Here is a 13,402-nt window from a genome sequence, read left to right on the forward strand (position 1 = left end):
GCTGGAGATGGGCACCAGCAACCCTCCCGACCCCACTGAGGGAAAAAGGGTGCAAGAAAATGGATGGATGGATATATATATATATAAATTAAAGTTGTTGTCAGAAAACAGTATGAATGTCATGTTTTTAGGAGAACCAGCAGTAAAATAAGCTCTGTGTTTGTCATGTCAGCCTTGGGGGGGCTGAACTGTAACAAATCTGTAAATCTGTCCTGTCTTCAGATACTTTATCAGAGCGTTAGGTGCATTTCCAGCATTATATTATATATTGGCAAGATGAATTCATTCCGTTCCCACCTCTTCCAGTTCTTCAGTAAGCAGCGCTGCCTTCTCAAGGTCACTGAGTTTTTTGATGATGCGTTTGACCGAGGGGTCCTGGAAGTCAGAGGTGTCGTACTGGCGAGCCTTCCGGCCGTACTCCAGGGTGTGAGCCGCCATCTCCAGGTCCTTCTTAAGCTGGAGAACAACAAACACTTGGTCATTAAGACTGAAGAATAAGATGGATTACTGCCAGAGGATGCCCCAAAACATGAGTTTGTAACATTTAATTAATACACTCTGTTAGAAAATATTTTTTTCTCCTAAAACCTTTTTTGGATGAGAGATATTAACAGAAATGAACTGATAATGTCACAAAAGTTTAATCAATAGTTAGATCAGATGTCTCTAAATAAAATTTGTATAATAACTTGACCTGATTGAGAAAAATGGATGTTATCTTTTAATTCAGCGGTGCAAAGTAGTCCTAATTCAGTTGATAAAACTTAGACAACTTCCAAGTGATCGGTGTTCACATGCACTAAAGATGACAGCGGCAGTAGAGCAGCCGAGGTGACGTTCTGTTGCCCTCACCACTTCCTGGTTATTAGCTTCAGTGATGTCCGTGTTGTACTTCCAGCTGGCCTCAGTGTAGGCATTCCACACTATTTCAACTGTGCTGTTGTATTCATCCAGAAACTGCTTTGCATCAAGCTCGTCTGTATTCTTGTCTGTTAAGAGAAGAATCACAGTCAGTTGAGAGAGTAAATACTCTATTGGGCTTTTAATGTCCTCACACTTCAGCATTACCAATATCTTCAGGGTAGCCTTCAGGGATGGGTGGGACCCAGTTGAATTCAGGCCATCCCAGGGTCTCATCCACATTTTGTTGTTCCAGCCACTTGATTATGGGCTCAAAGTATCTCATCAGGGAGGTGGCATTCATCTTATTTGTGCCTATAGCTTCTTGGAGGACTTCAGGCCAGGGCTTAGAGGAACCTGCTTCAAGAACTTTTCTGTTGAAGGGAGAAAATGAATAGCATGTTTACTTTCTCAAAACTGTGCATTACTGATGCTGTGCGACAAAGACGTCCTTCCTACCGAAGAATCTCTCCTGCCTCTGCGGAACGGTAGATGTCGCAGGTGTGCAGAGGCCCGGTGTGCTTGGCTGCCTCACAGAGTTTCTCATGAAACTGGAACTGGAGGATGAAGCTGACAAAGTACCTGCAAGAGACGGGAAACCACATTCACAAGGATTCACTTTGTCTCATATGTTTCTCAAGCGCCCGTATGTCCCCCGTTTCCTAAAACAAGCCAGAACATGAACTCTTCAATGACCTTGGCTTCTGCAGCAGGCTTCCTTTGTTGCTGGTTCAAGGCAACAAAACAAAGCAGCAGACAATAGCATCATTTCCACTCATTCTTGCGTACTGAGCGGAACCGGAACCAGTTTCTTCACATGTAGAGAAGAACTGGGTGAAAGTGTTCACACTAGTGATGTGAGATTCATGAACGATTCTTTTGACTGCCTCTTTACCCTGGAAGGAAAGAACTCTTTTACAACTTTGCTTGTTTACAATGCTCTGCTCACACTGCAGTAGCTCTTGTATTTAATTTAAAAAACTTAAATATATTTAATTAGAGAATAAATATAGAAGAAAGGGCTGGACATGCTGGACATGGGCAGAAGAAGATTTTTGTTTCTGCCAAAGAAATTTAAATCAACTTTTTCATCTCTGTTTTGTTAAATTTTCCTTTTTATTTTGTGTCAATATTAAAAATAGCACTAAAATGTTATTAATTCACACAACTCATACTTTAAAAAATTGCACATGTACTTGACATCTATATGCTCAGATTGTATAAAAATATATACATAATATTTTCTGTAAGGACCTGCTGCGCTAATTTACTTAATATGTGTGATTCAACTTTTTTCAGAAATTTTACCACGAAAACATTTAAAATAAAACTGTTGCAGATAAGATGGCTTGATCTTAGAAAAAATATAAAAATTGATAATTTGAACGGCTCTTTGAACAAATTTGGTTCCCTTCAAAGAGCCTTAAGTCCCATCACTAATTCACACAGCTTCAATGTCTCTTCACATTGTCTTATTACAGCCACAAACTTCACTGTATTTATTGAGATTTTTATGTGACAGAACAAAGCGAATCGCTTATAAAACACAACCAAAAACAGCATGGACTGAACCTATGTAGCACTTTACCAGTCATTTTGACCACTCAAAGTGTTTTACACTAGAGTCACATTCACACACCGATACGCAGATCGGCAGGCAGGGTTAGGGTTAGGGAATAGAATATAGAACATATAATAACACTATTTTCTGAGTACTGCACAGATTCTCAATTTGAGGTTTTCTTTCCCTCTAAACACTGTAGTGTTGTCGTGAAATTGTAAATGCTGGAAGAGATCTACCTGATGTATGGCGTGTTTCCAGGAATATGATACTTTGCTCCGGGATCAAAGTGCTCCTCTGTGCGGCTGGTAGGTGAGCAAATTCCTTGGTACTTTGTTCTGTGAAAGGAAGAGTTAATGAGACACTGACTCAAAATGAGAAATTGTTTTTCAAATGTTTCCTCATACAGCTGTTTGTTTTTATTCTTCCCCTTTATGTTGCATTTATCAAACATGACTAAGTAGATTTTGATTAAGAGTTGTTCTTGGATTTAGTCCCACCTGAGGTACCACCATTCCGAGTTGTACTTCTCTGGAGGAATGCTTCCACTAAACACGCCCCATCTCCAGAGGTCAATGAGGTAGCCAAAGGGAAGGAAGGCTATCTTCTCCAGAGCAGTCTTCAACAGGAAGTTCAGATCAGTTTCTAGAAATTGAAAAATCCAAGATTCCTCTTCAATGTATTTAAGTCTTCATTTCAATTTTTTAATGACAGTACTCTAAGTTTGCATCTCTTTAACTAGAGGCCATTCAATAATTGTTACCTGTGTCAGTGGCCACAGACTCCAGAAGGTTAATCTCATGTAGGTGCTTGGGTGTTGAAACTGACAGGGACATAACGTCACCGATAGCTTCATGGAAACCAGGGTTGGCTCCACGGCGGTAGCCCACAGGCTGATCCTTGTACTGCAGGTAATACTGGATGTGGCCCATCTCATGGTGTACAGTGAAGAGCTGTTCCATGGTTACTGTGGTGCACTGCTTAATCCTGAACAGGATTAAACACAAACAGTAATGTACAGATTGACTTGTAAATGGTATTTAGTCTGTACTTGTATAGCACTTGTCTAGTCCAAAATGACTCCAGAGTGCTTTACACTACATTCAGTCAGTCATTATACTACTACAAGCTGCCAAATTGTAGTCACAGTCTGACCAAAGAGAGGCTGCCATCCACTGGTGCCATCAGGCTCTCTGATTGCCACCAATAGGCAAGGTTGTGAAGTGTCTTGCCCAAGGATACAAATAGACAGACAGGGCTTCAACCAGCAATCCACTACCTCAATTGCCACAATTACTAACAACTATAGACACTCTGCAACATGATGTTTTTTTAGCGCTATTATGCTTTTGATGTGGCACACTGCACAAAACTTATACCTACATTTCCAGGTTTCATTTTGGTAACGAATTTGTTCTACTATGCCTGTGCGGCTATGGATGGCAAATAAAAGAATCGCCTTTTTACGCTCCAGCATTCTGGATGTAAACAACAACATGCAATATGTCTATAGTTTGTGTTTTCTAAAGCAAATGCAGAGGTAATACAGGTTAGTTATTTTACCTGAAGTCTTTGCGGTTGTAAAAGTCCCAGGCAGACGCATGGCAGACAACTTCCCGACCTTCAGGCTTAACAAGCATCGACCCTTCCCAGAACTCTGGAGGCATCTCCTTTAGACCCAGAGACGTGAAGAACTCCTCAGCCACACGGAACATGTGTGTAGCATTGTAGCCCTGAAAAGACCAATGCCATTGAACAGTTAGTTCATCATTTATCTTTGCAGGCCATAGCAATAGCATAAAGTCCATCTTTCACACATACCTGTTTGACCATCTCCTCGGTCACATCCAGGTTGGGTTTGTCAGGAAATGGGATCATCATATCATAAATGTTATTCCATGTCTGGGCCCACATATTTCCTGTGTGGCAGGATGGAAACATACTTAAAAAGCCATTCTGACTCACTGTGTGAGATCCTACATTAAGGCATTCTCTTCAGTGCGTATTAGTAGAGCGCTCACTGACCATAAAAGGTCTATATCATGTTACTGGGCTACAGCTGTCTGATATTAAGGGAGATGTTTATCTGGGACAAAACGGATCATTTGACTGGTAAGAACGTAGTTTCTGCAATCACAGAAGTTTATAGTGGAACTAAGCAAAGCCGACCTCTTCAACTTTTTGTATGAAAGAAAAATGCAAATGGTGAGCGTGTGCTTTCATCGTGGTAGCTGTGTGCATCTTACCCAACAGGTGTGCAGGGATGGGTCCCTTTAGGTTGATATATTTGGATCCATAGAAGTTGTAGAGCTTGCGTCGCACGAAGGCATGCAGGTTCAGGTAGAGCGGTTCAATTGTCTTGTAGAGATTTTCTAAATCCTCCTGAAAGGTTTCCGTCTCATACCAAGAGCGCCAATCAGCCCCAGTGTCATCAAAGCCTTTGAACAAATTCAGTTTTCACAAGTTTTGGTGTGTAACATTTATACCTACATCTTTTGCCTTTTCATTCTGAGCCAAATCAGAGTTCTTACCATCGAGCTTTGAGGCTTTGTTGCTGAGCTCCACAAACCTGGGATAATGCTCCTTAAGAGGCACACCTGATGCATTGTGCCAGCCTTCCCAAGCAAACAGTAACTTCTTATAACTCCTGGAGTTGGCCAGAATATCTGTGAGTTCTTCAAGACAAATGAGAATTTCCCTTTAGTTAGACAGACACAGGAAAGGTAACATCAATCAATCACGCAACGCAAATGGAAAATATGCTAAATTCCCTGTAATCATCTTGATGCATTGCTGCTTGCATAATTTCCTGCTCCCCAAGAGAATCACATGCTCTTTATCGGGGAGATTAAGTTGATTTTAACAGTCCCGGGTTTTTCATAGACGTTCAAGCATCTCTTCTAAACACAAGGTCAAATGGTGGAGAAAAAAGGGTCCAAGTTCATGTGTGGTTTACGCACATAAACTTCGACCTCATCTGCACTGTGGATAGCTTCTATAAAAGATAAACTACTCAACACTATGGATGTAATGAGCTCATTTCAGTTTATGAGCAATTCTCTAAGGTGATTGTTTTTTTCACTCTCCCTGTACGTGCATTAGAGCATTTTCAAGCAAATGCATTAAGCAGTTGTAGCTGACAAACACAAAAGACTATTGTTCTCAATGAATGCCTGCACCTTCCACGCCATGAAGATTCGTTAAGTGTTTCACATAGCACTCTCGACAAATCCTCAAGACTTCCTCTTAGAATTCTTCAGAAATTATACCCATCCTGTTGCTTCCAAAAACTGATAAAATCTCAAGCACTTAAAACTGTTTTGAGTACAACATTTCCCCCTATGCAGAGTTCTTTCCTGCTACAAACTAACATTTATACAATTCATGAATCTTGCCCCTTAAAACCTAAACACTGTTTTTACATACCAGGTTCCAGGCTCCAGCTTATGTTTGGCTGTGGGTACACCTTAGCTGTTGAATAAATACTGTCCATGGTGCTCAGGATGGTGTTATACTAAAAGCAAGATAAAAGATAAATGAGCAGGTTCTGTGAATCAAGTAAATCTTTGCATTTTTGCATCGTATTTATACTTTTGATACATGAAAAATACTAGACCTCTTCTCGTTCAGCCTGTGGAAGGTTGGCAGCTCCCAGTGACTTGATCTTTTCAATCAGCTTCTTGTCGGCTGGAGTAAGATTGTTCAGGGTACCCTGAGAGAAGACCTTGGAGGCCTCTCCCCCCCAGGCCTCAACAAAGGCTTGTTCTTCAAGACTTGCTAGTACCTTAAGACAAGAAGCGATAGAAGTGTGTTCATTTCTGTGAATGTATTAGAGCAAAATATGGACCCCCCCCCCTTCCATCCTCCCATTTAGAAAACATTAAAGCCTGAACAATATCCATACAGCCATCACCTTCCACTAACTTCAAGATCAGTGACTTCTAGGAGGGAAACCACCTGATGATTTAAGCTCATTCTGGGGGATTCAAACCCGGTTCCATGTCAGAAGCAATATACAGTTCCCCACCAAACGTGTTCTCAATCTGCCCCAGGTTATCCTTCCAATGGGATGTGCCTGGAATCGGTCTCAGTAGGCATTCCAATAACATGACTATTACTTGCATAAAAGACACATCCACTCCTCTGCATCAAGCAAACACTGATTGCTAGCAGTGTCATTGAAACCTACTGCCTCAGATCAGGATGAACTGACTTTCGTCTCGGCTTCTTCCAATTTGGCTGCAAAAACACCCTAGAACATGATGAAGGTTGTGGTCTGGAAAGACCAATAGTACATCATCAGCAATAAGCATAGACAAAACCTGAAGGTTCCCCAACCAGACACAGACTTTCAAATACAGATCCTCAAGATCCTGCCCATAAACGATACAGTCACGGCTGGCCTGTCCGTTTTGTACCCTATATTTTTGCCTGGTTGTGTTTGCTTTGAACAGAGTGCTGCCTTGAAAGTGGGCAGGGATCGTCATATCAAAAATGTGTCACTTCATCTACTTTGTGCCACAACAACATTGAGCTTGAGTTAACAGTTCATCATCATCATCATCATCATACAAGTAATTACATTCGGGCAGCAATAATGTGTCAATGTCAGGTGTTCCTGATTTATTCTTTATGTACTCACATGCCTTCAACACTCCCCTTTGTCTAAACACCCAGTTTTGACAGTGTAATGACTATAAGCAATGATAACACTACACCTGAGGGTGATGCAAAAAGGAAAAAAAAGTATTACATCACACGAAGAGATTTGGTACATTTGGATTGTTTGAACTGCACCCACTTAAAAAATCAGTTTATTGTTTTTCAGTAGACTCTAGTGTATCTTCCCATATGAGGCTGTTATAATGTATCACTGAGTTGAACACTGTGGTTAAACTTTGAACAAATTACTGATTTGTGTATCTCAGACAGCTCCCAAGTGCATTGAACTTTAAAGGTGTAACGAGCATGTCAGACAAAATGTTGTTACTCAATGCTCCTAAAGATTTAAAATAAAGACAAAGATCATGTCACTTTACAAACAGATGCATTTAAATAAAGTGGAGCTAGAAAAAGTCTAGCTCTTGGATTTTTCAATGCATAAATGTTATGGTCTACAGAATCATGAGGATCACTGACAGCCTCAACAAGCAAGGAAAGCCACAAACTGTCATTGCTGAGTAATCTGGTTGTTCAGGCTGCAGCAGTGATAACTGCAGCCTTTCAAGAGTTTGTGGGATGATGTGAAAGATTCTGATCCCATTTTCCAGCAGGACTTAGGACCTGAAGTATCAGGACCTGCTGTAATGACCACGCATCGCTGGTTGGCAAACTGGCTTGAGCTAAACGCTACAGAGAACCTATGGAGTGTTGTCAATAGGTTTCATATTTTAGTGTAAAACACTTTCAGTGGCCTTACAAAATAGTGTTTATATCACTGTGATAAATCTATATAACATTTTGAGTTGAATTACTAAAATCAACTTTTTAATGATCATCATTTTTGACATAAATGTGCAAAGAACTCATAGTTGTGAAGGTCAGAGAGAACAAAGAGTGAGCTACTTATGGAACGGTTTGTATCCCTGAGGGCCATGGAAGTGTTAAAAATTGCCCTACAGTTTGTATCTACTTGTATCTACTTGTATTTTTTTTTCTTCCCCAAAATCCTCCATTACAGCAACCTCGACAACAATTCATGAGCCTGTCCCTGTATACTGACAGTCATAGCACCACATCTTTCCTCTGGGATCAATAATGTGACTGACAAAAGGAGAGGAGATTATATTTTTAGAAAAAGCTTTTGTCTCTGCGCTACACTCTCTCGCCTACAGCTCCAGTGAATCTTTAAGGCTTTTCTTTACGGCGTTCTGAAAGGTCACGGACGTTCTCGCTGCGTGATGGCAGTGTTTAAAGAATCGGTGGTTTTGGAGGCTGCTGGAAACCAATTTTTTCTCCTGCATCTGACATTTTAAAGAGAGTTGTGATCTAAAACAACACATGTTATACATTTAGCAAATTGACAGCATATGGACAAACAACGTATTGTTACTCAATTGTTACCATTTGCTGAACACTGACATGAAAAATAAAATAAAAAACTGTCACACGAACCATAACACACAGAACAGCAGATTCTTTCCACTGTTTTTGTTGAAGACCCGTATCTCTTTCTGTCCACACAATCACTGAAACAACAGACTGCAGTAAAAGGAAAAAGTGGCTCTGAGTTGATGTATTAACTCTGACCTTTGTGCTCTTCCTCTCTGACCATCTCCACCCGCCCATTGCCCCCTTTAAATCTTTTTTTTTTCCAGAAAGCCAGCAGTCATTCATGTTGGTTGTTACCTTTGTATAAAATAAAATACAATAAAGATAACTACAGGCTGTGGGAGATGTATTTCAATCTCCAAGGTCCTGTTTATTGTTGCTTACCAATTAACCGCTCCATAACTCATTTATTGCTACATAATCAACAGTATAAAGGTGAAGGATTGCCAGGTTTATTACAGGCAAAGTTAATATTCAGCATTCAAACATTTCATGGTCAATTTCCTCCGAAATTCAGACATATTCATTATTATGTTTAAATTATTCACATTTAGACTCAGAACTAAAGTGACCTAACTTATTAAATTATAAAAAATTAATTTGGTTAATGAACGCATTTACACCCTGTGAATGTAGATGTAGATGCAACAGGTCACTATTGTGAGTAATCTGTTGGTATGGCAACCACTGTAACATTCATTTTTCTAAGAATGTGGAGTTCAGAACAACATGTAGAAATTAACGTGGGCTCCACTCACACAGCAGTTCAATTACAACTTTTTGCTAAAATCCTTTTTTTTTTTTGCCTAGTCATTCTCACTAAATTAATTAAATGTGACTGCAATCAGACTTCTGTGTAAATGGGATAAGAACCTAACATATGTAAGTAATAAGGAATGCTGCGGTCTGTGGATGGATTTTAAAGTTGTTCTGCAATGTTAGCCAACAGTCACTTGATCAATTAGGTGAAGAAACTTAAGAAAACATGTAACCACAACTACCAGCAGTGGCCGTTTGTACAGCATTGACTGCAGCGACTGTAGAGACGTCTGTCTGGATGTGAAGTTGGACCCAGAGTGGAAGGACTGTGATGTGATCAGCTTCACTGACACAGATCGCTTTCACCAGTTTCATTTACAGCCATTGTTTACATCCAGATTTACAGAGTTTTTCTTCTTCTGGTGCAGAATTTTGATCCATGACATAAAAGTTTGATTAAAATGCAACACGACAGTTCTGCCTGCAGATTAACACAGATTGGATTATTTTGTATGTGACAGATCAGTCATTCAGACTGCCATGAAAATGTTGGATAGAGGTTGAACTTAGCCTCAGGATAGCCAAGTTATTAGAATATTAGACGCTGGGCTGTAACGTAACTTTATTACACCAGTTTTTATGATTCCACCATGGAAAAATGATTCCAAGGACTTACTGAATTCAGAGAAGACAGAATTAAAGAGACTGTTTCTTTTTTCGGTAAATGCATCAATCACTGAGTTATCTGCATATATTCTGACATCAATGTTGGTGCAGACACCTGGACATAACAATTATAAATTGTGTAAAGAAGATTTGTCCAAGAATGAAGGTTTGGTGGACACCTATGAGGAGGCTGGAAGATTTGTAAACTTTCTTTTCTGCCTGAAAATCTATTCAAAAGTTTTTTTGTTCTGTCTGTACGTTCAATGTCCAAATATGCACAACTTTTAGAATCATGTAGTGGAATCGCAGTGCAGCATCGGACATGCAGAATGACAACAGTAGAGAGTTTGTCAATTTAAGATGCTTTGCCTCTCCTGACTGCAAATGGCATTTAAACTTTTCCGAAAAAAAAGACGAGCAAAATGTGTCTTTTTTCAACCTCGAAGAACTTTGGTTAGCAATTCTTGAAGCAATTCTTCAATCTCTGTCTGTGTATTCGGATCAGAACTCCTCAGGATTTAGCATTTACCCCTCCACCCCCCCCACACACACACACACACAACACACCCACACACACACACACACACACACACACACACACACACACACACACACACACACACACANCACACACACACACGCACACACACACACACACACACACACACACACACACACACACACACACACACACACAGCCTCTTACCAGTTTTTACACTGTGTCTAGATATTTGACTGTTCTCTAAAGTGTTTCAACAGCTGTGCAGCACACAGATTAGGCAGTGTGGTGCCAAAAAAATAAACTTCAAAAAAAAAAAAAAAAAAAAAGATGGTGGACCTTGAACATGGTGAATGAGAGAAAAAACCTCATTGTGTGCAGCAGGTGCTTTAGTCACCAGAGATAATTCTGTAAATATTGATATTGAATCATGTTGGAATGTATGTGGGAATGAGCAACCTGCGCTTTTACTGAGCAACATGTGTGTTTTTATTTTATTGTGTTCAACGTGTGTTTGTATTGCTTGCAGTGTGTGTAATTGTGACAACAGCTTTGCTGAGTGCATAATGATGTCCAAGACAAATTTCCTGTATGAGAACAACAGAGTACATGAGTAGTGAATGAGATCCAAACACAGTCAGAGTGAAGCTGAGTACTTTCTATGAGGCACCAGGAGTTTTCAAACATCTGTAAAATATAGAGAATTCCGACAGGAAATAATTATTCCGCCATCTTTTTGGCGCCCCCTCTAGCATGGCGCCCCTATATAGTGTGTACCCACTTTTTTCCTTTCTCTCTTTCTTTCTTTTCCTTCCTTCCTCTCTTTCTTTTTGCGCCACTGCTCACAGCCAAATACATAAAGTCATAAGAAGAGTCCTAATAATGCATGAAAGGAAGCAGCAGCCAGCAGCAGCACTTCTCTCCAATCTGATTTTATTTCCAATAACCCTGGCTGCCTGCGTTTGCAGGGAAATGAGCACACGCAGCTGGAGGGAGATGAATTATATTAATAAGCAAGTGGAGCAGAGCTCAGCTCCGTGAAGAGAAACTTTTTCCATGCGAAAACTAAACTGTTCGCTCCCCCCTGCTCTCCATACCTGCAGCTTGGAGTTGTGCTCCGTCAGGTTGGTGTTGTAGTTCCAGCTGGCGGACACGCTGTAGAAGAACACCTCCTCTGCGGTGCTGTTGTAGTCACTGAGGAACCTCTGGGCATCGTCAACAGAGTTTGCATAGTCCCCTGGCAGCCAGGCGGCTGGCAGAGCTTCACACAGCAGCAGGGCTGGCAGCAGCAGCAGCGCCGCTCTCACCAGCCTGCGCGCCTCGGGAGTCATGGCTCCCATCACACACAGAGTGGAGGAAAGAAAAAAAACTTAAATGGAAAAGTTAAGTGGAGCAAAGCGCGGCTACACCTTCCTCCACTCCTCCCAGACTGAAGATACAGACCGGAATCGGTGAGAGCTTCTCTTTAAAGTGCCACTCTAACCCAACCCCGTTGGCTCCAGCCCTCCCTTCAAACAGCCGGGAGCCAAACAAATGACTGCCACCAATCAGAAGAGCGGGGACTGGCGCAGGGAACAGCGCCAGGTGAGTCTGATGCACCCCCACCCGCTCCACCTTCCGCTACTGATCCATTCAGCCTCGCAGCGTCCGGTGCGCAAAAAAGTTGTGTGCGCAAACGCGCCTCATCGTCTGGAAAGATCGGCGGACGGCGTGCAGATCATTGCGCACCGACGCCGCCTGCGCTGGATCTGTGCGCCTTTTCATGCCAGCAGAGTGACGGCTCTTCAATAAGCAGCGCAGCGGAGAGTCTGGGAGGGACTCCGCATATTTTACTCCCAGTTCCCCCGTTTCAGCCTGGAGACAACAGGGGGAGGGGGTGGCTAAAAAAACAAAAGAAAAGAAGAAAAACAGGAGAGGGGGGAAGAGAGAAAAATAATAGGAAGAAACTGCAAGGGAGATGGAGGGGTTTATACACTATAATGTCTTTTATTCATAACCGGAAGTTACAACAAATATTTGGTGTACAAATAAATGTTTTCTTTTTCCTGTCATTCTAATGAACAGGATGTCACAAATCTTTTCATCCTGTTACGTCACATTATAATGAGCAAATAAGTTGCAGCTAAGTTATATTTTTCTGTTATTCAACAAATTAGTGAGAACAATACAAAAAAAATGGCGGTTGGCGGTTCAGAGTGCTGCATCCTCAGATGTTAATGGAAAGTGAAGTGGAAGGAAAAAATGTGGCAGAAAAAAAGTGAAACAATAAAAGGGGGTCCAACCTGGTGGCCAGTGAGAATACATAGATACATTAAGCACACAGTGATCAGTTTTAATTATTAAATATTTATTATGAAAGCAGCCAAATTTATTTCAGATGTAGAAGTTATCTGCTGTGGCCAACACACTCACTGAAGACCAGCAGACATTAACTTAAAGGTCATTAAAAAAGCTGGCTGTTCACACTGAGTCACATTATAGTATATTTATTAAATATTAAGAGGGCAGGAACAAGTGTGGGTACGGAGCACAGAGGGCATCAGAGCTGGGAAAATCTGGAGGAGAAGCATTTCTGTCAGGAATGTTCTCACTTTGGAACGTTTGGAATCTGCAAAGAGAATGTAAATATATCCTAAAGTGGACGACGGGCTTTATTTATCTACATGTTGCTCACTAAACACAGAGCAGCATGGACACTTTATTATTATCCCTTTAGATCTTCGACTTTATATTCCCTGGAATGAGAAACGTTTTGTCTTACACAGTTATTAGGAAAACCAAACGAGCCAAATCCACTGAGCTGCTTTTGATCATAAGCTGTTGTCACTTAAACCCACAGAGAGAAAAGTGTACATGTTTTTAAGAGACATTAAGCATTAAAACAGGAAGATAATAAGAGTTTTGGCCGTGATGACAGCCGTCATCAGTCTCTGACAAAGTCAGATAGGAAGTGGCAGCAGTGACTC

At 41.0% G+C, this 13,402-nt stretch overlaps 1 protein-coding gene across 2 annotated transcripts in view; it reads right to left on the reverse strand.

Moving 5' to 3' along the window:
* LOC103481980 (angiotensin-converting enzyme) overlaps window positions 1–12,228 on the reverse strand; it is a 19,878-nt gene extending 7,650 nt beyond the window's left edge. The window contains exons 1-15 of one of the 2 annotated variants that reach the window (XM_008437847.2): window positions 11,534–12,228; window positions 6,078–6,245; window positions 5,888–5,975; window positions 4,993–5,136; window positions 4,708–4,899; window positions 4,283–4,380; window positions 4,140–4,194; window positions 4,025–4,106; window positions 3,225–3,448; window positions 2,962–3,106; window positions 2,701–2,799; window positions 1,360–1,482; window positions 1,069–1,274; window positions 853–989; window positions 298–456 (exon numbers count right to left, since the gene is read on the reverse strand). In XM_008437847.2, the coding sequence (XP_008436069.1) occupies window positions 298–456; window positions 853–989; window positions 1,069–1,274; window positions 1,360–1,482; window positions 2,701–2,799; window positions 2,962–3,106; window positions 3,225–3,448; window positions 4,025–4,106; window positions 4,140–4,194; window positions 4,283–4,380; window positions 4,708–4,899; window positions 4,993–5,136; window positions 5,888–5,975; window positions 6,078–6,245; window positions 11,534–11,776 (2,163 nt within the window). In that variant the 5' untranslated portion in view covers window positions 11,777–12,228. Of the gene's footprint in view, window positions 1–297; window positions 457–852; window positions 990–1,068; window positions 1,275–1,359; window positions 1,483–2,700; window positions 2,800–2,961; window positions 3,107–3,224; window positions 3,449–4,024; window positions 4,195–4,282; window positions 4,381–4,707; window positions 4,900–4,992; window positions 5,137–5,887; window positions 5,976–6,077; window positions 6,246–11,533 lie in introns of both variants that reach the window. The other variant, XM_008437846.2, reaches the window with a different exon arrangement.
* Window positions 12,229–13,402: the final 1,174 nt, after the last annotated feature.

This window comes from Poecilia reticulata, linkage group LG19 (genome assembly GCF_000633615.1).
Source record: "Poecilia reticulata strain Guanapo linkage group LG19, Guppy_female_1.0+MT, whole genome shotgun sequence".
Lineage (NCBI taxonomy): Eukaryota > Metazoa > Chordata > Actinopteri > Cyprinodontiformes > Poeciliidae > Poecilia > Poecilia reticulata.